Here is a 25,042-nt window from a genome sequence, read left to right on the forward strand (position 1 = left end):
CCACCTGCCCAGTCACTGAGCCGACCCAAGCCTGCTTAGCTCCTGCAAAGCAGTAGCCTCATGTGCCTTCAGACCCAGTGTGGCCTGAGACCGTTTGTCCAGCATGTATTTATTTCCATTCAGGCAGTTTGCCCATGGACATGGCCCCAGAGATCAAACAAGAGAGCCAATGACATATTTGACTTTCAGGTAGACCCATTAAAATCATTGGCTCCCCACTTAGCCATGTTAACTACAGTGGGTCTACTCTGAGTAAAACTTGGTTGAGAACTTTCAGCCGCAGGTTCTAAGACTGGGCTGAAATCATTCCTTCAGGTGTGTGGTTTTTTTTTGGGGGGGGGAGTCTCCCTATGAAAATAGGGGGGGTTTCTTCTGCTTTCTTGGCAGGGGGAGACGAATTTCTTTGACATTTTCAGTTGGTGGTTGCCACTTACCTTAATGCGTCTCGCGAGGAAATGCAGGCATCAGGCAGCAGTGACAAGGGCCTAGTATTATATCACACCAACTGGATTTCCGAGAATCCATTGGGAGCTATGTGATGTGCAACTATGTGGTATTGTTCCCAAGGCTTTCTGGGATGAGCAGGTGGCCGTAAGCTGTGGAGAGAGCTTTCCACCACAGTGAGTAGCCTCTTTTTTCAAGTTAGAAAATGGAAAACCTTTGGTCACATCACAAGGTGGATTAAGTTAAGTGGCAACCTCATTCTGCCCTGCTGCCCAAGTAAATTTTGAATTACTAAATTAATGTTACATTTCAATTACAGTGGACTACCCATTCTCCTATGCTGCAAGTGTCTTTACAGGTGTGGAGAGCCAGTAATTGTAGGAATGCTACCACTGTAAAAATTCAAGAACTGGGCTGTTCCACTTCAATGCCATAAGGCCACTGTGAATATTCCTAGTACAGGAAAAAAGTGGTGCAGCTCCAGCAATATATTAGCCATTGTAAATTGGAGTTTAATTGTCTCCTTCACCACGAAATATATTTTGCCAGTAGCTGGACAGTAGACCTCTTAAAGATGTCACTATTACTCAGAAGCACCTAGACCTTTAGAAAGTCATAACTCATCAGCAATGCGCCAAGTGCTTCTGGGAATTTACAAAGTATAAGAGGTTAAACTGATAGCAGCACACAATGCTCTGCATAGGACAGCACAGTTGTAAGGTTTTTTTCTCCTGTTTGTTAACCATATTTTTCCTTTCTACCAACATACATCATCTGTGGGAATTATTCAGATGAGTAGCTTGGGGGAAGATTGCTGGATGCACAGGGACAACTATTTTGACCTATTGTATTATTTTATAACCAGTGTAATAACCTCAGAGCAGCGTAACTGCATATATAAAACTTCATGATGTGATATGCTGCTTGGTCTCAGGACTGTTAATTAGATGGTTGCTGAAACAGCCTGTTTTCTCATCCAGCAAGCCAGTGTGAGTGCTTTCTACTACTGCACTGTGCCAATTGTGGGGCAAATGGGACACCTAGTTTTGTATAGCCAAGACACCAATTTTAACATAAGCTTCACCCTGGAAAAACACTCATGAGCCTATGGGTTTTTTCCTCCCTTTACTTTAATTAGCAATGGGTGCTAGTTAAAGACCATTGGAAGTTATTCTGGCACCTAAAGTAGAAAATTACATAAGCATCCTTCCCTATAAGTAAAAATACAACAACAACAACAACAAAAATAACAATAGGCTACCATTTTATAGTACAAAAATTCAGCTGCCTACTGGTAGGGCCGGCCCTGGCAGTTTGACCTGTGCCATAACAGTGACTACATATAATGATGAGCTGTACATCTTCTGGCAGATCTTATAGGAAAGAAGCCACAGCGTGCTTTGAAACTATTGTCGCTAATGAAAGCTGACAGCTGAGAATGTTCCTATTTGGTGTTTCTGATACACACCTTTTTTTGTTCCTTTGTTTTTAAATGTTAGGGATGTTTTGACATCTTTAGTGGAATAAAAAATTAATATACCTCTTAAAATGTTCAGATTAAACAGCTGTCAAATTTTCATTTTTGTTAAGCTGCTTTCAGTTTTTGTTGTTGCTGTCGTTCCTTAAAAAAAAAAAAACACGAATCTTGGGGTGATTAAAAATTCATGACCTCTGCAGAAGGGTTGGTTCGTGAACTAAACATGCATTGCTCACATGAATACAGCACATACAGATACCCTCAATAGGCCGACTTTTTAAAAGGTAAGACTCAAACTACGCTTGGAAGGCACATTCCAAGTGATGTATTTGCATGCAAAATGACCATTAGCCGGGGCAAGAAAGTGGATCAGATTGTTCAAAAACCATGCAAGCTGCAGCAATGTTCATGTGAAGAGGGTCACAGTGTAGCCCTGCACCAAGAAGAAGAAGAAGAAGAGTTTGGATTTGATATCCCACTTTATCACTACCCGAAGGAGTCTCAAAGCGGCTAACATTCTCCTTTCCCTTCCTCCCCCACAACAAACACTCTGTGAGGTGAGTGGGGCTGAGAGACTTCACAGAAGTGTGACTGGCCCAAGGTCACCCAGCAGCTGCATGTGGAGGAGCGGAGACGCGAACCCGGTTCCCCAGATTACGAGACTACTGCTCTTAACCACTACACCACACTGGCACACTTGCACCTGTCTCTAAAGTGTGGATGTGTGATGTGCAGGTACAGAGCTGGGGTTGGTTACACCTTCCTACTGATTATGGACTCTTTTGTGAACCTGTTGTTTCTGCTTTTTATGGGTAATAGTGCTTAGGAGCTTATTTCTATCAGCCATACTTCTAACTGGACTTACAAATGTAGCATTCTTTAGGCTTACTCTGAGAGGTTGTGTGTGTCCCTTTTAGTCTCCTTTTGATAATACTAACTCTTCCTCTATTCATTCCCAAAGGCTTACAGCTTGAAATCTGAGTTAATTTATTAAGCCCCTGTGGGCCATATCCAATATGGAAAATCTCTGCTTGAACAATGCACTGAAAAATGAGAATGTTAAACTGCGGCTTTAGATGAGAAGTCTGCAGTCACTAAGTGCCTTGGTTTTCCCCAAATTAATGATTTGAGAATAACAAGAATGCAAAGAAGGAAATCAGTGCCAAGGACAAGCGTATGACAGGGGGAATTATTGTGAGTTTTGGAAAAGGAACTGTGTAAAAAAAGAAAAAGAAACAAAATGATGTTTAGTGCAAAAACCTTTATGATCAGATTTCTCCCACAAATGGTTCTCTCTCTCTCTCTCCAGTTGAACTAGCATAACTCTAACCATTATATTTCCAGACTTTAAAAAACAAAAACTTCTGTTAAAAGTCATGGTAAAAAAAGAAAAGCAACCATTACAGTAAAAATGATTCAGTATTTACTTTTGCTTTGGCCGGCTCCATCGTAAAAGATGGCAGCTATGGAATGTGACGAGGGTTTGAGGTGCTTTAAGACATAGATATATTTATGAATTGCTTCCCATAAAATCAAATAATTCCACATATAAACAATGGAGCGATATTCAACTAAATAGTTGTGCTAGCCCAATAGGATTTACTCCTTTCTCTGCCCACTGTGCATGCCCCATACTATTCCAAAAACTGCTCTGGAGAGCCAGTGTGGTGGTAGACTTGTAATCTGGTGAACCGGATTCACGTCTCCGCTCCTCCACATGCAGCTGCTGGGTGACCTTGGGCCAGTCACACTTCTTTGAAATCTCTCAGCCCCACTCACCTCACAGAGTGTTTGTTGTGGGGGAGGAAGAGAAAGGAGAATGTTAGCTGCTTTGAGACTCCTTTGGGTAGTGATAAAGCGGGATAACAAATCCAAACTCTCCAGAGGGGTGGGGTAACCCCCAGAACAAATTTAGGAGTTGCAGAGGGGAGAAAATGTTGCATTACACAAAGAGATATCCTTGTGGTGATGGGATGTTCCTCTTAGCACTACGCTGAATACAGCCCAATTCAAAGCAATTATTCTGCAACCTTTTACCAAATAAGAAAGTCATGAAACAGACTTGCAACAGGTTATTTCTAGATTGAACTACTATCAGATTTTCACATACATTTTCAGCAGTGTTGAAAATACTCCATGCTGTTTTGACTATTTTTGGCACGTGTGTGTGTGTGTCTTCCTGCTCATGCACATAGACTGCTTTTATTCTTATTTTCTTTCCTTACCGAGCCCTCAGCAAAGTTGTCACACAGCCAAATCTGGCTGCATTGTATCCTGATGCTACTATTACTTGCATCGTGCTACTGTTAGTTGGTGCCATCTGTGTAGTGAATCCAGATAGACAAAAGGTGTGTACATGTTGTGTGTGTGTGAAACGTTGTCAAAGGAGCAGCAAACATGGGGAGAAATTGGCAAAAAAAAATTAGGAACATTAAATCAAACTGCTTTTTTGTTTTTTAGTTCTGGTTTGTTGGTCTAAGGGTAGGTGTGCTTCTTGCTTTGGGTGAAAGAGGTCAATTTCCAGGCAAGGCTGTGTCTCCAGGGGAAAAGTAGCCATTTTTTAAAGAAAGTTGTTAGTTCTTCTATTCCATGAAAATATTTATATTCCTTTGCAGTATCTTTTTTTAAAAACCTCTAAATAGAAACTATGGAACGTTAAGTAAAGCCTTATCTATCTAGCTACCTTGCTATGTCATAGTGTACTGCATAACTGGAAATAAAAGCAAATTTAAAAACTGTTGCAAAAAAAATCTGCCTTACAAGAAATCTGGATGTCCTGGTCCAACAAGGAAAAGACCCTCTGCTTAAGGGTACTTTCAAGGAAAGCACATATATTGTTTCTTTGCTCCAGCATAATTTTGTTATAACACAAAGCAGAGTTCCTATTACCAGCATAATCCTCTGTGTGCCTACTCATGCCCTGCTAAATCCCATGGAATTTTCTTTTGAGGAAACATCTTTAGGATTTTGTTGCATGTCTGAAAGATCTTCCTCCGTCGCCCTTTTTAACCTGAAACAAATCCCAGACAGAGTCTTATCATCATGTCCCTATTTAGCAATGTGTGCCTCCCCACTCCCCGCCAGCTGCCAATTTCAATTGCTGCTGATTCCCAGGTGCTTTGGGATTAGTTCATGTGGCTGTAGTTCTTTAAATGTTATGGCAATGATACAGTATGGACTCCTAGGACAGGTATTTTTCTGCAGCTTCTTACAGTGTGAAGGGCACCTTCATTCTATCTAGATCTGAGATATTTTAAATATCTTAAATATCTTCACACCAATTCATTCATTCATTCCTACAGTAAAAAAAAAGAAAGTCCTGTTGCATCCCTTATTGCTTTGTGCTTATCTGCCCTTATTGCTTTGTGCCCTGCACCGTGCCACTGCAACTAGCCATCCCTGCTTTGGTATAAAATTAAGCATGCCCCTCCTTTCCCAGTGATTTAATACAACAGTTGTATTTTCAATAATCAGCTTTCACCATTGATTTACCATATTACTCACCATACTCACTCAAAATGACATTTTAAAAAATCATTGTTTATGAGAGCTTCATGTCGCAAAATTGTGTTGTTCTGTCTAAATAAATAAAAAGGGGGGTTTCTCCCCCTCAAATATAACAATTTTTGAACTTCTCAAATAAGTCACCTAATTATTTGCTACATATTTCTACCTGGAGAAATTGCATTTATTGCACTAAATAATTGGTCTAAACACAGCTACTTTTGCCCTGAAGCATGCATTTGCTTAAACCAGCTAACTGACAGATTTGAATACATTCCAATCACATGCAATTACCAATTAGAAGGAGAAATGTAATAGATGCCCTGACTGACTTATGCTGCAAGATATAGAAAAGAGGTGAGGAACATGAGATCTTCCAGATATTGTTACACTGCGACTCTCACGAGCTCTATACAGCACAGCCCAGACCACCACCAAACCAGAGAGCTCAGTGGATATGCTACCAGTACCTTCTTGATGGGTGAGAGGACTGGAATTAGGAACAGAGACCAAACATCTAGGCTTCCACCCCAGATGGCAGTCATCCCCTCCAATCTGAATCTAGACTTCCCTCTGCCCATGACCAATGAGACTGGGGCAGTATTTTCACAAGTCCCTGCTACCTGCCCTCCCAGACATATTTGAGGACCGTCATCCATCACTACATACAACTGGGAGATTAGACCACAGAAAATCAATTTAAGGCCTAGTAGTATGCACATCTCACATGTCAGGAGAAAGATGGTAAGTCCACAACTACACTCCTCTCCATGCCTCTCCCTCAGGGAGAACCGCAACAAACCAAACTTCCCATGAACCAGGCTTTCCCCCTAGGTGAGGGTCATGGGCCTTTTTCTGACAGTACCTGGCCTGCAATTCTATACCCTGACTGACCAAGGAGGGCAGGTTAACCCCTTTGGGATGCCATCTCTACCTATAGCAGGGCCTGTTGTTAAAGTAAAGTAGGCTCTAGACTACACTCATTTAGCCAGCAGTCCAACCCCAACACACTAAACAGTACACACTCTTTCCTGCAGGTAGATCTCTTACTGGACAAGAAAACTGACACGGGCAAGCAACACACACTCTTGGCTTGCTAGGAGATAGACCAGGCAGGGAATAGGATAGCCCCTTCCTATAGGATAGTCCTTCTGTAGTTTTTAAACTTTAGTGTTTAAACTCTGCTGGAAAGCATTTAAATTGGACAGTTTTTTCTCTATTTTGTTTTCTTCCTGAGGTGGTGTTGCATTATCCTCTTGGTCTTGTCTTCTGTTAGCCACCGTTAAGTATGTGAAGAAAGGTGGGGTTAAAATGCTTTTGATAAAAACTCTTGGCCAACCCTATCTTGCTCATTTTTCAACCTCGGTGCAGACCATGTTGTGCATGTAAGCAACACATGAAGTCTGCTGAGTCTGCACACGTGCCACCTGTATCTCTGTCCAGGACTATCCAGGTTATTTGAGTTCAAGAACATGCATAACATCACTGCTTAGAGGAAACAGAGAGCATAGAGATATAAAAGGAGGACACTGCCCTTCCATTCTCTGCAATAATTCATTGTGTTGCCCTCTTTAAACGTTATCGCTCACCATCTCTGCAGCAAAATGCTTCTCTGTTGCACATATAAAGGTCTGCTAGTGAGCATGATGCAATAATACTCTGCTCTCCTGGTAACTGCCTATGTGTTTAGCCATTCTTTTCCGTGTCTACTGTGCATGTATATATTAATTGTTTAAACATTTATGGTCTGAGGATGCGAGAGGATAGATTGTGTGCCCAATAGCACTTGACATATCTATCTCTCTGGGTTGTTGTTGTTTCTCTCCCTCTGTCTTTCTTTCTCTCTCTCTCTCTCTCTCTCTCTCACACACACACACACACACACAATACATGCACTTGCATACCTTTAAAGGTGAGTAGGCAGTTAAAGAAAACCAGGCCCAGGTCGGGTCTCTTGCAAAAGCGATAGTGGGTACACTCCAATGTGATTATGCTGAAAGAGATCACAAGCACATCAATAAAAATAAAATCAGCCCTGCATGCTGTGTTGTACTTCAGCACCTATTGTGAAGTCCTGTTTTTCCTTTTTTTTTTTTTGATAAAAAGGGAAAGAAAATACTGTTAGTTTTCAAAAGATTTTCAGACTGTCACATTTGACACTATTTATTTAATACCGTTGTTGAAAAGGAGAGCTACAAAGGATGTCTCACCAAAGATTTGAATTATGATGAACATCCCTTTCCAGTGCCTATCCGTTGTAGACAGCATTGTCATCAACAGCCTCAAAATTATCTGCAGCCATGCAGCATGGATATCTTAAAGGAATAAAAGCCCAGCAATTACACAAGAGCAAGATAGGAACACGTTAGAAGTATCCACTCTTCTGCTACATAAACGCTAGGATGCGAGAAATCTGCTTCATACAAGACGACCAACTCATTATTTTTTCTATACAGTTTGTCTTGCTTTCAAGGTACACATGTTTCCATGATAACAGAGACAGGCAAAGTGGAGGCAAAAGCTTTTAAAATTCTGTTGAAGAAATACACAATGCACTCCTCTGGCACTGTGTATGCTTGCTAGAAACAGCTGATGGCCTAAATACTGGTGAGAGTATAAGAAACATTAAAAGAGCCCTTGTAGAATCGAGGATCATCTAGTCCAACCGCCTGCAGTGCAGGAGTCAGTGCAGGATTGAATCATCAGCCTGTTTAGGCCATCACTACCCTAACTGCAGGGACGCAGGTGGCGCTGTGGGTTAAACCACAGAGCCTAGGGCTTGCCGATCAGAAGGTTGGCGGTTCGAATCCTCGTGATGGGGTGAGCTCCCGTTGCTCGGTCCCTGCTCCTGCCAACCTAGCAGTTTGAAAGCATGTCAAAGTGCAAGTAAATAAATAGGTACCGCTCCGGCGGGAAGGTAAACAGCATTTCCGTGCGCTGCTCTGGTTCGCCAGAAGCGGCTTAGTCATGCTGGCCACATGACCCAGAAGCTGTATGCTGGTTCCCTCGGCCAGTAAAGCGAGATGAGCACCGCAACCCTAGAGTCAGTCACGACTGGACCTAATGGTCAGGGGTGCCTTTGCCCTTTACCTTTACCCTAACTGCACACCTATGGAAATGGATTGGTTGCTGATTGATTTTGTAGATGTGTAGGCCCTGCCCCTATCTCTCCAAATGGAGGATTAGCAAGCAGGGGTGTTCGCTCTGGTCGACCGTGGTCAAACTCAATCCCTCCCTCCCAGTTGTACACTGATAGGCTGGGGGTGGAACAGAGCAGCAATGGGAGCAAAAGCTTGGAAGTCGGGGATACTTAAAAGTGCTTAGCATCTGCTGAACCATGCCCTAGGATGCAGTCTCCCAGAAGAAGAGGAATAAATAATTGGCAAGCCTTTTCAGTTGAAAGAGCAGGATGCAAATGCTTAAAAAGACGAAAATGGATGTAGATTTTGCAGCTAAGCTTAAAAATAGCAATGGGAAAGAGTCTGAAGGAAACCATCTCGCCTTCCAGAGGCATCAGAATAGATGTAATTATTATTTTTATCTTGAATTGCTATGGGTCTTTAATTAAAATACTTAAATTATAGGTAATAACCATTACCTATATTGATTTTATTTCATTAATCAAATTGCTACCTTTTTGCATCCGTTTGATTGGCACTCCATTTCAGTCCCAGCCACAAGTCTTTCCCACCCCCTCCATGTGTAACTTTTAATTATACATGACCTTTTGGCAATAGCTCCTGTAAAAGAATGAAAAATCTTTGTCTCTAGACTCATTACTCATGCATATCTTTTAAAGCCAAGACAAAAGTTCTGTACTAGGCCTAATGCTTGGCCATAGCTTAATATAGAACAATCTATCACACCCAAAATATCTTTTCTAATTATCACATGTCTATGTCTGTTCCAATATATATGTTGTGCATATTCCTTTTTCTTCCAAAGTATAGATAGGAGAGTAGACATTTTTAAAGTGCATTTAATTGGACTGCAAAGAAAGTGGTCGGCCTTGTTAGCTCTCTGCTTTTGCGCCCAGTTATGTAGCTTATTAGGGACGTGGGTGGCGCTGTGGGTTAAACCACAGAGCCCAGGACTTGCCGATCAGAAGGTCAGCGGTTCGAATCCCCGCGACAGGGTGAGCTCCCGTTGCTCGGTCCCTGCTCCTACCAACCTAGCAGTTCAAAAGCACGTCAAAGTGCAAGTAGATAAATAGGTACCGCTCCGACGGGAAGGCAAACGGTGCTCTGGCTCGCCAGAAGCAGCTTAGTCATGCTGGCCACATGACCCAGAAGCTGTATGCCGACTCCCTCGGCCAATAAAGCAAGATGAGTGCTGCAACCCCAGAGTTGGTCACGACTGGACCTAATGGTCAGGGGTCCCTTTACCTTTATGTAGCTTACTGGGTGACCATGGGCCAGACCCTTTCTCAGCCTCAACTACTCCAAAGGGTTGTTGTGAAGATAAAGTAGGAAGTTGAGAAGAACCATATGTGCTATCCTAAGCCCATTACAGGAAGGTTGGGCATGATGAAGCTATTCTTTTATCCCACTGGTAGCACCAGTGGTGCTACATTTATTCAGGGATGCGAGTGGCGCTGTGGTCTAAACCACCCAGCCTCTTGGGCTTGCTGATCAAAAGGTCAGCAGTTCGAATCTGTCTGATGGGGTGAGTCCCATTGCTCTGTCCCAGCTTCTGCCAACCTAGCAGTTCAAAAGCACGCTAGTTAAAGTAGATAAATAGGTACCCTGTGGCAGGAAGGTAAATGGTGTTTCCATGTGCTTTGGCACTTGTCATGGTCCTCTGTGCACCAATAGCAATTTAGTCATGCTGGCCCCGTGACCCAGAAAGCTGTCTGTGGACAGATGCCAGCTCCCTCGGCCTGAAAAGCGAGATAAGTGCTGCACCCCATAGCCTCCTTTGACTGGACCTAACCCTCCAGGGGTCCTTTACCTTTTTACCTTACATTTATTCTTTGCTGTGAATGATTTTATTACTCTAAGCTCCTAACCTCACCTGTAAGTGTGCAGGTTTTGAACCTTCATAACATCCCACCACTCTGGCATCATATCTTAAGGATCAAGTGTTGTTATATGTTCATTTATTTGACATTATTTGTGCATTTGGTTGTTATGCTGAGGTGGTAGATTCACTTTTCCAGTCCTATTGTTCTGCCTTCACTTTGTGACTCTTAGGTCTTTAAATCTCACCAGTTGCTACCAAATGTGAAAGATCATTTCGCCTCCTGTGAAAAACCCTACCTTCCTGACACTGACTATTAAAGATCTATTCATCTTATTGATTTATCCACCAAATAGGGAAGAATTTGCTTTCTTTCCACTACCTTTCTTTCCTTGCATGCAGGATCATTCCCGCAACTACCTATTTGCGGAAGATTGCACCATACCAAAATGTAAAATATCTATACCTTAAAAAACCTCACACCACTGTTTATCCCTGGGTGGATGAGTGTAACTGATTACCTTTTTTATTTATGTATTGCATTCACTGCAATTATATCTCCAATTTTTTCCCTCCAAAGTAGTGCACATGGTTTGAAAGATCCTTTATTTTATTCTCACAGAAACCGTGTGAAGTAGGTCAGACTGAGAGATAGTGACAGTGACCTGATGACACCCAGTGAGCTTCATGACCGAGTGGGAATTTGAACCCTGGTCTCCCAGGCTCTTTTTCCAGAGTAGCCAGCATGGTGCCATCCAGATGTTGTACTACACTTCCCATTATACCTGTCTATCCAGAGTGTACCACATTGTCTACCCTTCTTCTGTATCTTCCACTGCCACCAACCCTTCCTGGTAGTGTCTCTTATTCCTCTTAGAATACACAATAGCTGAGTTAGACTACAGTGGTACCTCAGGTTAAGTACTTAATTCGTTCCGGAGTACCGTTCTTAACCTGAAACTGTTCTTAACCTGAGGTACCACTTTAGCTAATGGGGCCTTCTGCTGCTGCTGCTTGATTTCTGTTTTCATCCTGAAGCAAAGTTCTTAACCCGAGGTACTATTTCTGGGTTAGCGGAGTCTGTAACCTGAAGCGTATGTAATCTGAGGTACCACTGTATAGGTATGAGAGAAGTCAGACAAGGATATTTATTTTAACGTTGAACTAAATATATTTACTGAAAACTTATTTTCAATATAAAAGAAATATTTTGCAGATTGAGTAGCAAACTATGTTGTAGTCATCAGTGCTTGTTCAACCAATTCTATTACCCAGTTGCTATCATCGTAACTCACAGATTATCTCAGGGGCACTCCTTGAAGACTCCAAGCTTTCCGAGCTCTGTTGCCTGTAGCTGAGAAATCTGGCTTCAGCCTCTATGTACATAGGACCTGCTGGGGACTTTTCCTCTCCTTGTAGACCAGGCATGAGGAACCTGTTTTGGCTGGTGGGTCAGATCCAATAAGTTCCCATTTACAAGAAATCCTAGACACATAGATATAAGAGGTTTGGTATACTTTCATTGGTATGTTGACATCACATGTAAATATGTAGCAGATATAGTTTATAAAATTCACAGCACAGTCCCAGAACTATCCTATTATTGTCACAAATATGTTCTATCGAACACAGCTTTATTAAGATCTTTTTGACTAAGGTGAAAGATATATTGCGAGCTGCCTGACCAACGTCTGTCTGATGGCAAATACACAAAGTAATAGTGGGTTGCCTGCATTTGTCTTAGAATGGTTTTGTGAAGTACGTAACAGATTATGGAACAGAGAAGAAATGTCTAGATATCATGGTGGCTTTCTGGGACATTTAATTCTGGGATCCATAAAAGGAGAGGCAATCCTTAATTTTAGTGAAATTAACTTCAAGGAAAAGTGCTGAGATGCTAAGAAATACTGATCATAAAGGAGCTGGAATTTTAAATCTTAGTAGCAGAATAGGACAGGAAAAGAAGGAATATCTGACTTTTAAAAGGGCAGCCACTCTATAAAAGGGCACTTGCAGGGTGTACGTGGAAAAGGTTGCTAAAAGGCTTAGAAATATTAGAGATGGAACGACACTATCTCAGAATGAAATCCCCATATATGAAGAGAGCTAAGATAATGCCAGTAAGGCTGAATACTATGGTTCACAAGACTGGGAGGTTGGGGATCATCTGTCAAAAACGGGAATTACTTTTCAAGTGATTAAATGCACAACAGGTCTGCATTCTTAAATGTACAATATCTGAGGATCCTGATAAGCAGCTGGGTAAATACTGGGAAAATATTTAACATAATGCAATCAAACCCTTTTTTATGTTCCAGTGAGTTAAGGGAAGAGTGTTAAGCACATGCTTAACTTGCTTGACTTAGGGCTTAGCCAGAATTACTTGTATCCTTGTTTTGTATCCATTTTCATGAATGGCACCTGCAGTTTTTAAAGAAATGTTCTACACGTGTATTGAACAGGACCCACTTCTTAGCTTCATTTGTTCTTATTGAATGGATTGGTTACAGTAGTACCATGTGATTTTGATGTCACATTGTTGTGGCTGACATAATGATGTCATGGATGCCTATGCAAAGAAGGAGAAAGGTGTGATAAGCAAGCAGCAGCAGATCTTCTGAGAACAAGATCTGAGAAACAACAGTAGCTGGATAGAACAAAAACCTGCCAGACAACACTAAAAGAATGGAAATATTCATTGAGATATTTTTTCAGTAATTACTTCAGATGCACTGAATAAGCTAATTTCAAAGCAAATATAACATTCACTGAATATTCAGTGCAGCCCTCCTAAAATGTGCTTAGCTTTGGCTGAGTTGGACACATCGTGTAAAACAGGGATAGCCAACATGGGGCCCTCCAGTTGTTGCTGGACTACAACTCATGTCATGTCAAAGAGGGAGCGGGCAGTAGTTCAAAGTTGAAGTTAACTCTTTATTAGCAAAAACAGGAGCTTCACAGATTTGGCTGAGTGCCATGCCTAATGAACACATCCCCAGTAGGTCTTACCCCATGAATCAGTTGCCAAGACTGAAAGTTCCTGTCTCCCCACAACCATCCAAGTCCCTTCTTCTCCAGGGCTTTTTCCAGGCAGTCAAAGACTGCGCATGTGTGCAGCCTTCCACTGTTTTGCCCATTTCAGCTCTCATCTTGTTCTGTGAAAGTAGGTTGAGAGGAAGCTTGTAACAGCATGAGGGGGAGACACCTGTGACTCTTCACCAGCCTGACTCATCTCTGCCTTTTGGTCTTCCTCCACCCATTCACCTGCTTCAGTTCTGCTTCTGGACTTCTCTCTGCCACCAATTCTCCCAACTCACTTAGCCCTGTTGCCTCTCCAGCATCTGATACCTTCTCCCAGTCTTCTCCCTCTGACCATCATTGTCCCACCAATGTGCCCCAGGCTCTGAGCCTTCTTCTTTGGTGGTAGAGTTGGTTCCTCCCACCATTCTTCTGTGCCCAACCCATCCATGGCATGTCAGCCCCAGCCAGCCTGGCCAGTGGTCAAGAATGGCAGGAGTTGTAGTCCTGCACCATCTGGAGGTCACCATATTGGCTACACCTGGTATACAAAGATGCCTGAGAAGTAGGAACCCTCTTATATACACAACAGAGTTGGTGACACACCAGTGAGTAAATGGAGCATTCCGTACGTACAAAGACGTTGCACCAAAAAGCAAACTGAATTCCTCATGGAGAATTATATTGGAGAGATGCTAAAGATCTAAAGCTGTGTGACAGAATGGAGAACAGCTTTAAAAAGAACAAAAAAAACCTGCAGTAATAAAACTAAGAAGAGATGGTATTCATCAAAGAACAATAAAACACTAAATAGGAAATTATTGGGGAAAAGCTTAGTTTTGCATTAGGGCAGGGATGGCTAACCTATATGGCCCTCTAGATGTTGTTGGACTATAGCCCCATCATTCTTAACCATTGACTACACAGGCTGCAGCAGAGAATTGCATTCCATCAACAGCTGGAACACCACAGGTTAACCACCTTTATATTAAGGGATTTGATATTTTTTTTGTAATAATATTTTATTATTTTTTTCCATATAGAAAGTCACATTTGTTACTCAGCAATTACATTCCAATTCAACAAAACCAGTGATCTGATTTCTAAGCGATTAAATGGGAAATTCTTATTCATTCAACTTTTCTGCAACAACAGACAGAAATCAAAGCTTCTGCTAATGATTCCATTCAGAGGAATTACGCTCCTGTACAGCTCCATGGGTAGTTTCTCATGTAATAGCTTTCAAAATATAAATCTGTGTTACTTTGGAATTGGCCCTTACTGTGCTGGAGCAATCACAGAACATGTTACATTGACAAATTAACTGCAGTTCGAGTTGACAGGTTTTGTGGTGAGCTGCTGTTTTGCCATAAACACTCTACTGTGTGCAGCAGCCTCTATCGAAAGCGATGTCAAGCAGCCTCCTTGTGGCTACTGGTTCATTGGCATCACACAGAAGATGGGGTGGGGACATTGTGGTTTCCCCTGCAGGAGTCCTCTTTATAGCTTATTCATGATTATTTGCACTCATGATGCCGTTGGAGAAGCCGTATGCTTTCAATACTTTCAATACCCCACTTTCAATACTATTTGCACCAGCAAAAGTTTTGGGACAGTTGCACATTGCTTCCTTTCCAATTAGTGCATATCCTCTAACTTCCAGCTGGAATCCTATAACTTTTCATGCCAAATATGTTGTGGGGTTCCTCCCCCCGCCCCACAGCCCTTCCAGACAATAACAACACAGTAGCATTGGCAAACAGAGCATGAAACTCTTAATCACAGAGCAGTGGGTTCGCAAGTGCAGTGGTGTGCATGCTAGTCCTTTAAAGCAGAGGTTTTCAAGCTTTTTGACCCCACAGCTCCCTTAACCAGCTGCATTCTTTCTGCGGCACCCCGTAGGGCTCAGGAGCCCAGTTATGTTACCCCCTGCCTGCAGAGCTAGCAGCCTCTCACCCTTTTTCAAACACCCTCCCTTGTGGAGTGTTCCCTCAGCTTCCTCTCCTTGAGAGTCCTCTGGACAGCCACTGCCCCAGGTCTCTGAGCTCCTCCCCCTGCCCCAAAGAGAGGTGCCTGACAGACTGAGGCACCATTATAGCCAGGGCTGCTGCAATAAACAGCTGTGCAAGCCTTTGGGAGGCAGAGGCACGAGAGGGAGGGAGGGAGGGAGGGACAGAGGCCAGTGTTGCCCGTAGCACCCCTGACCATCATTCAAGGCACCCCAGGTTGCCATGGCACACTGGTTGGAAACCAGTGCTTTAAAGCATATATGAATCACATTCTCTCCCCCCCCCCGCAAAGAATTCTGGGCACTGTAGTTAAGGGTTGCTGGGAATTGTAACTCTGTAAACTACAGTTCTCAGAATCCTTTGAGGAAAAGGATGTGCTTCAAATGTGCTTTGAAGTTATACAGTGGTACCTTGGGTTACATATGCTTCAGGTTACATACGCTTCAGGTTACAGAGTCCGCTAACCCAGAAATAGTGCTTCAGGTTAAGAACTTTGCTTCAGGATGAGAACAGAAATTGTGCTCCGGCGGCACAGTGACAACGGGAGGCCCCATTAACTAAAGTGGTGCTTCAGGTTAAGAACAGTTTCAGGTTAAGAACGATCCTCTGGAACGAATTAAGTACTTAACCCGAGGTACCACGGTGCTATTTTTATAGAAAATATGGTGCCAGAACTCACTGTGAATGCCTCCCTTGTTCTCACACTGAGAGCCAGTGTGGTGTAGTGGTTAAGAGCGGTAGTCTCATAATCTGGGGAACCGGGTTCGCTTCCCCGCTCCTCCACCTGCAGCTGCTGGGTGACCTTGGGCCAGTCACACTTCTTTGAAGTCTCTCAGCCCCACTCACCTCACAGAGTGTTTGTTGTGGGGGAGGAAGGGAAAGGAGAATGTTAGCCACTTTGAGACTCCTGAAGGGGAGTGAAAGGCGGGATATCAAATCCAAACTCTTCTTCTTCTTCTTATAATGGCAATGATGCCCATCTGAGAGGTGCTGGAACTGACTTCTGGTGAGTTCTGGCTGCGGGGGGAACCCTGGTGTTTACACAGCCAATGTCAGCTCTTAAACTGAAAAGGAGAGGCAGTGTTACATCTGCACTGGTCAATATTACAAATGCAGTAAGACATACAGATATGGGATTCTGGCTTGATTCTGACTGGACAGCAGCTTCTAGCCACAACCTCTCATTTTTAGTTGCCTGCTGTAGTGAGGAAGTATTAAAATATCAACCTTACAGGTTCATAATCTTTATTTCTTATTACTTGCTCCACAATTTATTGATAGTAACTTGCAAAGTTCAGGTTGGCCTGAAGGGAGTAAGCATTCTTGATTTACTCTGCATAGTCACTAGAGTTCATGCACAATTCCCAAAGGAAAATAATACCATCACTGAATAAATGGGACAAGTTCTGCCAGGATTCAAAGCTACAGGTTTAGCCAGAGAGATTATTAGTCAGTTAAAAATGGGCTGGGGGGAATCACATAAATGATGCATGACCGCAGCAGAGCTTCACTTTGAAATCTGTAGACTCTCATTAGTTAGGAAAACACACTAAAAAGTCTCAAGCATAATAAACACTGTTCATATGCAATCACCTTTCATTTACATGGGGCTTGAGTGGAAATCAAGGCATATTTATTGCAAACAGTAAAGGTTGGAAAATAGCATATTGAGATGGTACAGTTTAGAAAGACTGAAACATAAATGAAAATGGAATGTGGGAGGTTTAAGTCTCATGGCCCTGATGCTATAGATGTCCAAACCCATCTACTGATACAGCTACAGCTACATGTATCTATAGCCTTTGTACATCACGTGAATAAAGCTTCATGCAACTTCATTACAGTGGGCACTCAAATGAAGGTGGCTTTGTGCAAGAGTATATATCCTTTAGGATGGTGTGAAGGTTATGTTGTTTTTCTTGCCATCCCAGCATAAGCTGAACCACAAAATTATGCATTATATACCTGCTTTTAGAAAAGGTGATCCCCGTCCCCCTGTCCCCATTTGATTTCTCCTTGGATTTGGGGCTTCTGAATGACTTGCTCTCAATCACAGAGTAACACTGCGGGCTAATAGTTTGCCATTCTGTTTTTTACTTCTGCATTTTGTTCTACTGGCTGTGCACACACAGTTTGCTGTAGGTTTTAGTTCTTTCCGTTTGTTCACATCTTTCTTTTCCCTCCCAATTCATATTATTGATATGTATGAGCAGTGGCATGTATTGATCAGACATTGTGCAAAATCTTGGCTGCATACTAACCCGTTCATAGCACTTTCCCCCTTGCCCTCTCAATCTGGAATCATATATGCTCATAAAACATGCTGCTTTCAATTTAGATTAAATCTAGATCCTGACATTCACACGGGTGTGTGTGGTGACTTGATACACATTTGATAACCCTCCCCTCGGTTAGGCTGCCCTTGCCTCCTCCTCCCTCCCCAGGTGAACGAAGGAGGAAATTGTGCTTGCAATCGTGGTGTACCACTGCCGACAACATCTGCTTTAATCTGCTTTCAAACTGACACACTATGGAGTAATGCAGAATCAATCTGCAATGAGGTTTCATTTTTTGGAGTGAAACCAGTTTCTCAAGAAGTGCTTTCAGGGTCAAAAAATATGCAGTATATCTAAATTCTGAAATTTGTTTTAGAATTTCTTAATGTTAAAATAGGAAGGCAAGTAGAGTGGAATGCAGAGTCTGGGAAAGAAACCCACTTTTGTGTGATGCCCATTTGCCAGTTGCTATATTTTCCAGTGCTGGCATCTGTTAGCATAGAAGTGCAAAGTTAGTAGTAGTAATATAGTAATAGTATACAATTTCAGGGGGACGCGGGTGGCGCTGTGGGTAAAAGCCTCAGCGCCTAGGGCTTGCCGATCGAAAGGTCGGCGGTTCGAATCCCCGCGGTGGGGTGCGCTCCCGCTGCTCGGTCCCAGCGCCTGCCAACCTAGCAGTTCGAAAGCACCCCCGGGGGCAAGTAGATAAATAGGTACCGCTTACCAGCGGGAAGGTAAACGGCGTTCCGTGTGCGGCTCTGGCTCGCCAGAGCAGCGTTGTCACGCTGGCCACGTGACCCGGAAGTGTCTCCGGACAGCGCTGGCCCCCGGCCAATAGATGTGAGATGGGCGCACAAACCCCAGAGTCTGTCAAGACTGGCCCGTTCGGGCAGGGGTACCTTTACCTTTATACAATTTCAAGAAGCTTTTTTTTGTCATGAACTCTCAGTGCTTTCCCACATTGAACTTGTTTCTGCACCTCATCTGTGATTCTCATATGAAAGCATAGCAACTTGCAGAAATAGACACTTGCAATAGGAAAGTTAATAGAAAGTTATTTTACCATTCCAGAGCTGTTTGAAATAAGCGTTTAATTTTCCTAACCTTTTTAATGTGCTTCCAGTGCTTTCTGCAAAATATCACTAAATGATCTTGTATTCTCAAATGCCACACATTTCATCCTTGTACAATAGTACTCAAAAAGTCAATGGTTAAAAATTAAAGTCTCTCTGTGTTTAATTGCATTCTATCTAATGGGCGGTTCACGAAGTATCTCTTCTGTGTTTTTTTCTCCAAGTCTCATTTCCACATGTGAACAATCCCAAATGGCCCAAGGCAAACCCCTCAGACTAGCTCAGGACATTTTTATGATTTTCTATATATTTTTTCTGGGATGATTCTGGAACCAATCCAAATAGATAGCTCACCCCCCCAACCAGAATTCTCTTCTGAAATCTGGTACTCATTTCATTGAAATCTAGGTATTTTCCCCATTTTTGCACTGGAGTGTGAAACTTGGAACTCTAAGGAAGTTGTTGAAGCAGCTCAGACTGAGAGCTTATATAGGAGCTGAAGGTTCACCTATTCTGGGCTATCAGCCAGGCTGTTGATTCGGGCTTTTCTCCCCTCCTGGGTAGCCGCACATGCAGCTAGCTTGGCACTTTGCTGGCAACCTTGAAACTCCCATCTGTCTTGCCATGCCCTCTGCTGCTGTGACCCTGGTGACAGGAAGCTCAAGAGACAAGCAACTCAGATAGAAGCTGCCAGTTCTGGGATGAGGAGGCTGGAGCCAGGAATGCCCAGTAGAGAGGGGCAGCAGTTCACAGCTCATCTCCCAGTTGTGCTGCTGCTACCACTTACTGAGAGGGGTGAGATGGCAGGCAGGTCAGTGCTGTGTAGGTGCACTGGTGGAGCCAACCCACTTGCTCCCGCTGACGTAGCCACACAGCACCAACTTCCCCATTGCCTCTCCCTTCTGTTAAGTGGTAGCAATACAGCTGCTGCTGGGAGGCCAGGTGCATGCCACCACTTCTCCCCACCAGCTGCTCCTGTGCAGAGATCTGCTGGAGGGTCCTGCTCCCCTTACTCCTCTTCGAGGGAAACCCTAGGTCTAGGCAGAGCTGAACCCTGAAAGTACAAATCGTGTTCAGTAATTTGCTGCTAAAGCAGCTCCTTTATCTGATCTCACCTGGCTGGTGAATAGCTGCTTTGAAAGGGTCATTTTATCATGCCTTCACTGTGTTTCCATGCACACTGCTAGTTGCTGTGGCAGAGGAGATCGAAGCAGGGATGGATGGATGGATGAATGAATGAATGAATGCTCAAGGAAGTTAAAAGGCATTCATTACAACGGTTATTTATAATTATTATCTGTGGCTTTCTCCTTAAAGTTAAACCACATTTTCTGAAAAAGAACTGAATGGTATGTTTTATGCTCCATAATGACCTTCTTAATGGGGTAATGAGATCAATATAGCCTTGCAATCATTTGTTCATTTCTGTGGCTATTATTCACTAGCAGATATTTAGAAAAGCATTTGTATATTGAATTCCAGAAAAAACAATGAGTTTCATTAGCACCTTTTTCTTACAATACAAACTTCATTATGGTGATAAATAAAAACAGGTCTGAAATTATTCATTAATATATATATATTCATGCATATATACCACACACACTCTTTCAGGTTTCTTGCGTGTGTGTGTGTGTGTAATGTGCTGCCTGTTAGGTATATAATATTCTAAAAATTCTGTTTCAGGCTAATACTATTTATAACTTACTGACCTTCTAAATTACAAATTTGTGTTTTATTATAGGGATATGATGATGGATATGGGGGTGAATACGACGAACCAATTTATGAGGCCTATGATAATAGCTATACCACACAAACACAGAGGTAAGCACCAACAAACTAATTTATGGATAAGCTACTTATAGATTTCCTTTAATATCTGTTCTAATCCCTAACTCTGCCAGGAGCTACATCTAAAACCAAATCTCAATGTATGGTGTCTAAAAACACCATAAAAGATCCTCAAGGAATGTTAAATTTACCAGGTATACCAACTGTTACCCAGTGAGTAGTGTAATGAAGGTGGAGATTGAACAGCAGAATCCTCCCCAAAACGAAAGTGGAGGGAAGTTCTCTTTCTCAAGTGTTCCCCTCCTTCCCTGTGCCCCCGACTCACAATCCCATCCCATCTAATATTTCTTCTCTAGACTGGATGGCACCAGTCTAGCCTCAAGGAAAAACTAAGAGCAATAATGATTTAACATGAAGTACATAGTTTAAAAGATACTGTGTCTAATCAATATGTGTTCCAAACTATGGACCTAAACCATGGCAGATACACAGCATCATGCCCAGGGCTCAATTTCTAGTACAGGAAAACATTCAAAGATCACAAATAAGATCAGGATCAATAATAAAATGAGAATCAGTTCTAAGACAAAGGCTCAAGGTGGCACATGGAATAAAAACTCTGAACCAGGACTCTGGGTGTGGAACAAAGCAAGGCAAGCAAAAGTCATGAGTTGATGAGTCAAGTCAGAGTTGAAGGAGGTAGAGAGGCTGAACCTGTGAGTTCACCACTCAAGGATGAATCCAAAAGCCAAAGGCTTTCTAGGTAAGGCATATGAGAAGGCTCCTGAAAAGGATGGGTTGAATAATTGCTTTTGTGTATTGCATTCCCCTCTTTTATGGAAATAAAGGCAGAAGATGTAAAGTGTGCACAAGAATAATAGGGTCACAGGTCATTTTGTCAGCTATGCCTCTTTTTCTCTTTGAACTGTGAAACCACCTCTGTTGTGTAAGATCTAAAAAGTTAGCCCTCCATGTGTTTTGAGTCATCATGTTGGTTTTGGAAAACTCTGCCCTAAAGCTAGCTGAGAATCAACTGCAAAGTTAAGAAATAACAAAGAAACCAGGACATAGCTTGCTTACAAGGCAAACCGAGGTGAGGCGGTGAGGCATAGCTGACTACAGGAGTCAGCAGTCCCAAAACATGGTAAATGCTGCTCCACACACTGTGTTCCAAAAGGTCTTAAAGCAGAGAAGCTTTGGGGTCTAGCCCACAACTGCAACTCCCATCACGTGCTCTGAAACCCTAGCGCAGATCAGATGCTAGAGTGGCTGAAGTGATAATTGCGGAAGCAGCTGCAGGAGCTGAATCCTGACACCAGCTGTTCAGCATATTTTGCCACAGTGACTGCCTACTCATCAGAGCACAAAACTCCTTGAAATCACTGCTGCTGATTTTATGGCACAATAAAAGAGAAGGTGGTGAGGAGCTGAAGGAAGGCAGGCAGGCCAAAGCCAAGTAATAATTAATAATAATAATAATAATAATAATAATACCACCACCCTTTATCTGAAGATCACAGGGCAGTTCACAACATAATGATTGCACTGGAAGAAACAAAGGAACCCAAGATTGTATGTTGAAATAGGAATAGGGATTTCAAGCCTGGCAAGCTGTCTGCACAATCATTCCCTTGAATGATTGTGTGGCTGGTCCCCCAATATCAATGGCATATTGCTACCTGTTTATTCCATTAACTTCTTGCCTCAGGTTCCTGCTCATATGGAATGCTCTCTCTCCAGTAGTTCTCAAAATCACATATTAAAAACTATGTAATAGCTTGCTGTATAATGCTTGCAGTAATATTCTCAGCAAAACTGAATCATGTTGATTTAATAATTCAGTTTTATTGGAAGACTCAAGACAGCAGCCATCCATTGAGATTGAATTTACAATCAGTTATTGAGTTGAAGGGATTTTCTCCCTAGTTATTCTACTTCTATCCTGTTATTATTTCCCTGCCATCTACTAGATTGTTATGCTGCATGTCTTCATTTCTTAAGAGGTTTAAAGCCTTTACTGAGACAACAGGAATCTTTCACTCACTGCTTTGTTCAACTGAAGTCCAAAATAACTTTCATTTCAATCCACAACAAAATTGCTTCTAGAATTAACTAGGATTCCCAGATTTAGAATGAAACATGGGCTTTTGTAGTCGTACAGAAAGGAGAATTTTGGCAGGTGCAATTTTTCCTGATATGATAACAGCATGGCAGGATTTGTTTGTTTGAAATAGTCATTTAATACCCCTCATTAGAACAAGATTCCAGGGTGGCTTACAAAAGTACAATTAAAATATAAACCAAGTGAAATACAAAGCAATTAAAACAATCATTAGCACAGCAATAGATAAAAAAAACCCCAAGGTACAGGGTTGTATTCAACAAGAGTGTTCCGTTCATGCAAGGTCTTCTTCCTGTACAATGGAAATTTCACTCCCTCTCCTTCCTTCCTTAAACCCTCCCACCAAATATGTTCTGGGTTTCCCCCAACTCCCTGCAACACGTATGTGGAAGAAGAGAGGAGAGGGGAATTCTATTGTGCAAGCAGAAATCCCAGCATGAATAGTACCATTTCATTAGACATAACCCAAAATATTTTTATATTAACCTTGCTACATTATTTCTTCTATGGGTAAACATGATTTTTGTGCTCCTTTTTTTTAAAAAAAAGTGTGTGTGTGTTTTAAAAAATAGACTAATTGTAGAATGAGATGGTACATTCTTTAGCAAGAATGTTTGACTTTGCCTCTTTATTCAAACATATGCAAGGCATCTTATATTTACAGAGTTTTGTGCCGGGGGAGGAATCAGACTGTATTGTGTATAGTTACAGATAATCTACAACTTGGTACTGAGAAAGTTCCTGCTGCTGTGAAAGTATTCGAAGCAATGTCATCTTGTTTCTGTGACAATATTAATGGCAACATGCATCTTTGGGTTCATTTAGATGTGGGCATTATGACATTAATTATCATTCTTTTAATGCTAGCACTTATGTTCCTGGTTTCTGACATCCCTTTTACACTGCAGTTCCTGTTGTATTGTGACACTGTGTGGTTTTTTTAATTGCTATCCCACCATGTCACACTAACTTTTATTCACCCCAGTGGGTGTCACTGGACATGCCAACACCACCACTCTCTATGAACATATGTGCTTCTGTTCTCCCTGTGATATGCACACTCCCCCCCCCCAAATGCCAGGAGACCGCCCCAAATTTCATCAAGTGAGCAGCAACGGCATGAAACCTTCAGGGAAATTACAGTGCAAAACTCCTGCAGTTTTCCAAGTTAACAGGGTTGCAAATGGAAGCAATTAACATGGAAATGAGCACTAAACTTCCACTAGAGTCTGCTACATTTCCAGAAGTGACTTTTACATCATGTGAAAGATTACGTAAAACATGGGAAATTATCAGTTTAAGGAAATGTATGGAAAATGGAGTGAAATGCTGTCTGAATGCAGCCTTTGTCTTTTAGATCGCTCTAGAGAAGTCATGCTAATAAAGTTAAATCCCTCTTGGTCCAATAAGCTCAGCTTCCAGTTTAGTGTAAGCCCCTTTGTGATCAGGATCCTGGGTGGTATTCAACAAATTTTTCCTGCTAACGCAAAGATAAGCGCACGTAAAGGGGATGTCACCCCCATGAACACCACGTACCATCCCTCAATCTGCTCTGGAAGGTTTGTTGAACCCTCAAAACATATTTAGGGGGAGGACGAAAGGAAATTGTTCTGTTCTGCAAAGAGAAATCCTTTGGCTGATGGGACGATCAGCTTTGCCTCTACATTGAATGCAACCCTTACAATCTAGTTAATGAAAGTGTTTGTTCCTAAACACCTTTGTTCTTTAAGCAGACAACATAGCTGTATTTTTCTCCTCGCAGAGGGTCCTTGGGAATCCATTCAGCAGCAGTGAATATCAGATTCATTTGCATTATTTGGGGCATTTGGAATGGCTGGAATTTTCACACGTAAAAAGCCTACCATAAGAATACGCTATGACTATTAGTAGTAATGGCTGAACTGACTTCATAAATCAGCTAAACATTACTGAAGACTTTATAACATTTTAAAATGTCAGCTTTAATTTTCATATAATTTTCTTTCTGGAGATGTTGCAGTCCTTATTGTTATACCAATTCTTAAACTGGAAGCCAAGCTTATTAGGCAAATGGCACAGAAGACTAAGAGAGATTTAATTTGTTAGTATGACATCTCCTGAGCAATCAAAAAGAAGCACGTTGTCATTTACACTTTCACAGCAACATTTGCAAGTGAACTTCCTTAACACCAAGTTGTATATTATCTGTAACTAGCACACAATACATTTCCCCTCTTACACTAAATTGTGCAGATATACTAAGGTTACCAAAAGTCCCCATTTCCCAGAGACAGTCCCCGAATTTACAAATCAGTCCCCATACAAAATCCATTGAAGTTGAAAAGTGTCCCCGGATTCATTGAAAAATATCTGGTAACCTTAAGATA

At 42.1% G+C, this 25,042-nt stretch overlaps 1 protein-coding gene across 11 annotated transcripts in view; it reads left to right on the forward strand.

Moving 5' to 3' along the window:
- The window catches only part of KHDRBS2 (KH RNA binding domain containing, signal transduction associated 2), a 431,403-nt gene that overhangs the window by 365,362 nt on the left and 40,999 nt on the right, over window positions 1–25,042 (forward strand). For all 11 annotated transcript variants that reach the window (XM_082218359.1, XM_082218362.1, XM_082218361.1 and 8 more), the window contains one exon: window positions 20,505–20,587. In XM_082218359.1, coding sequence (XP_082074485.1) covers window positions 20,505–20,587 — 83 coding nt within the window. The remainder of the gene's footprint in view (window positions 1–20,504; window positions 20,588–25,042) is intronic.

This window comes from Podarcis vaucheri (genome assembly GCF_965113315.1).
Source record: "Podarcis vaucheri genome assembly, chromosome: 3".
NCBI lineage: Eukaryota > Metazoa > Chordata > Lepidosauria > Squamata > Lacertidae > Podarcis > Podarcis vaucheri.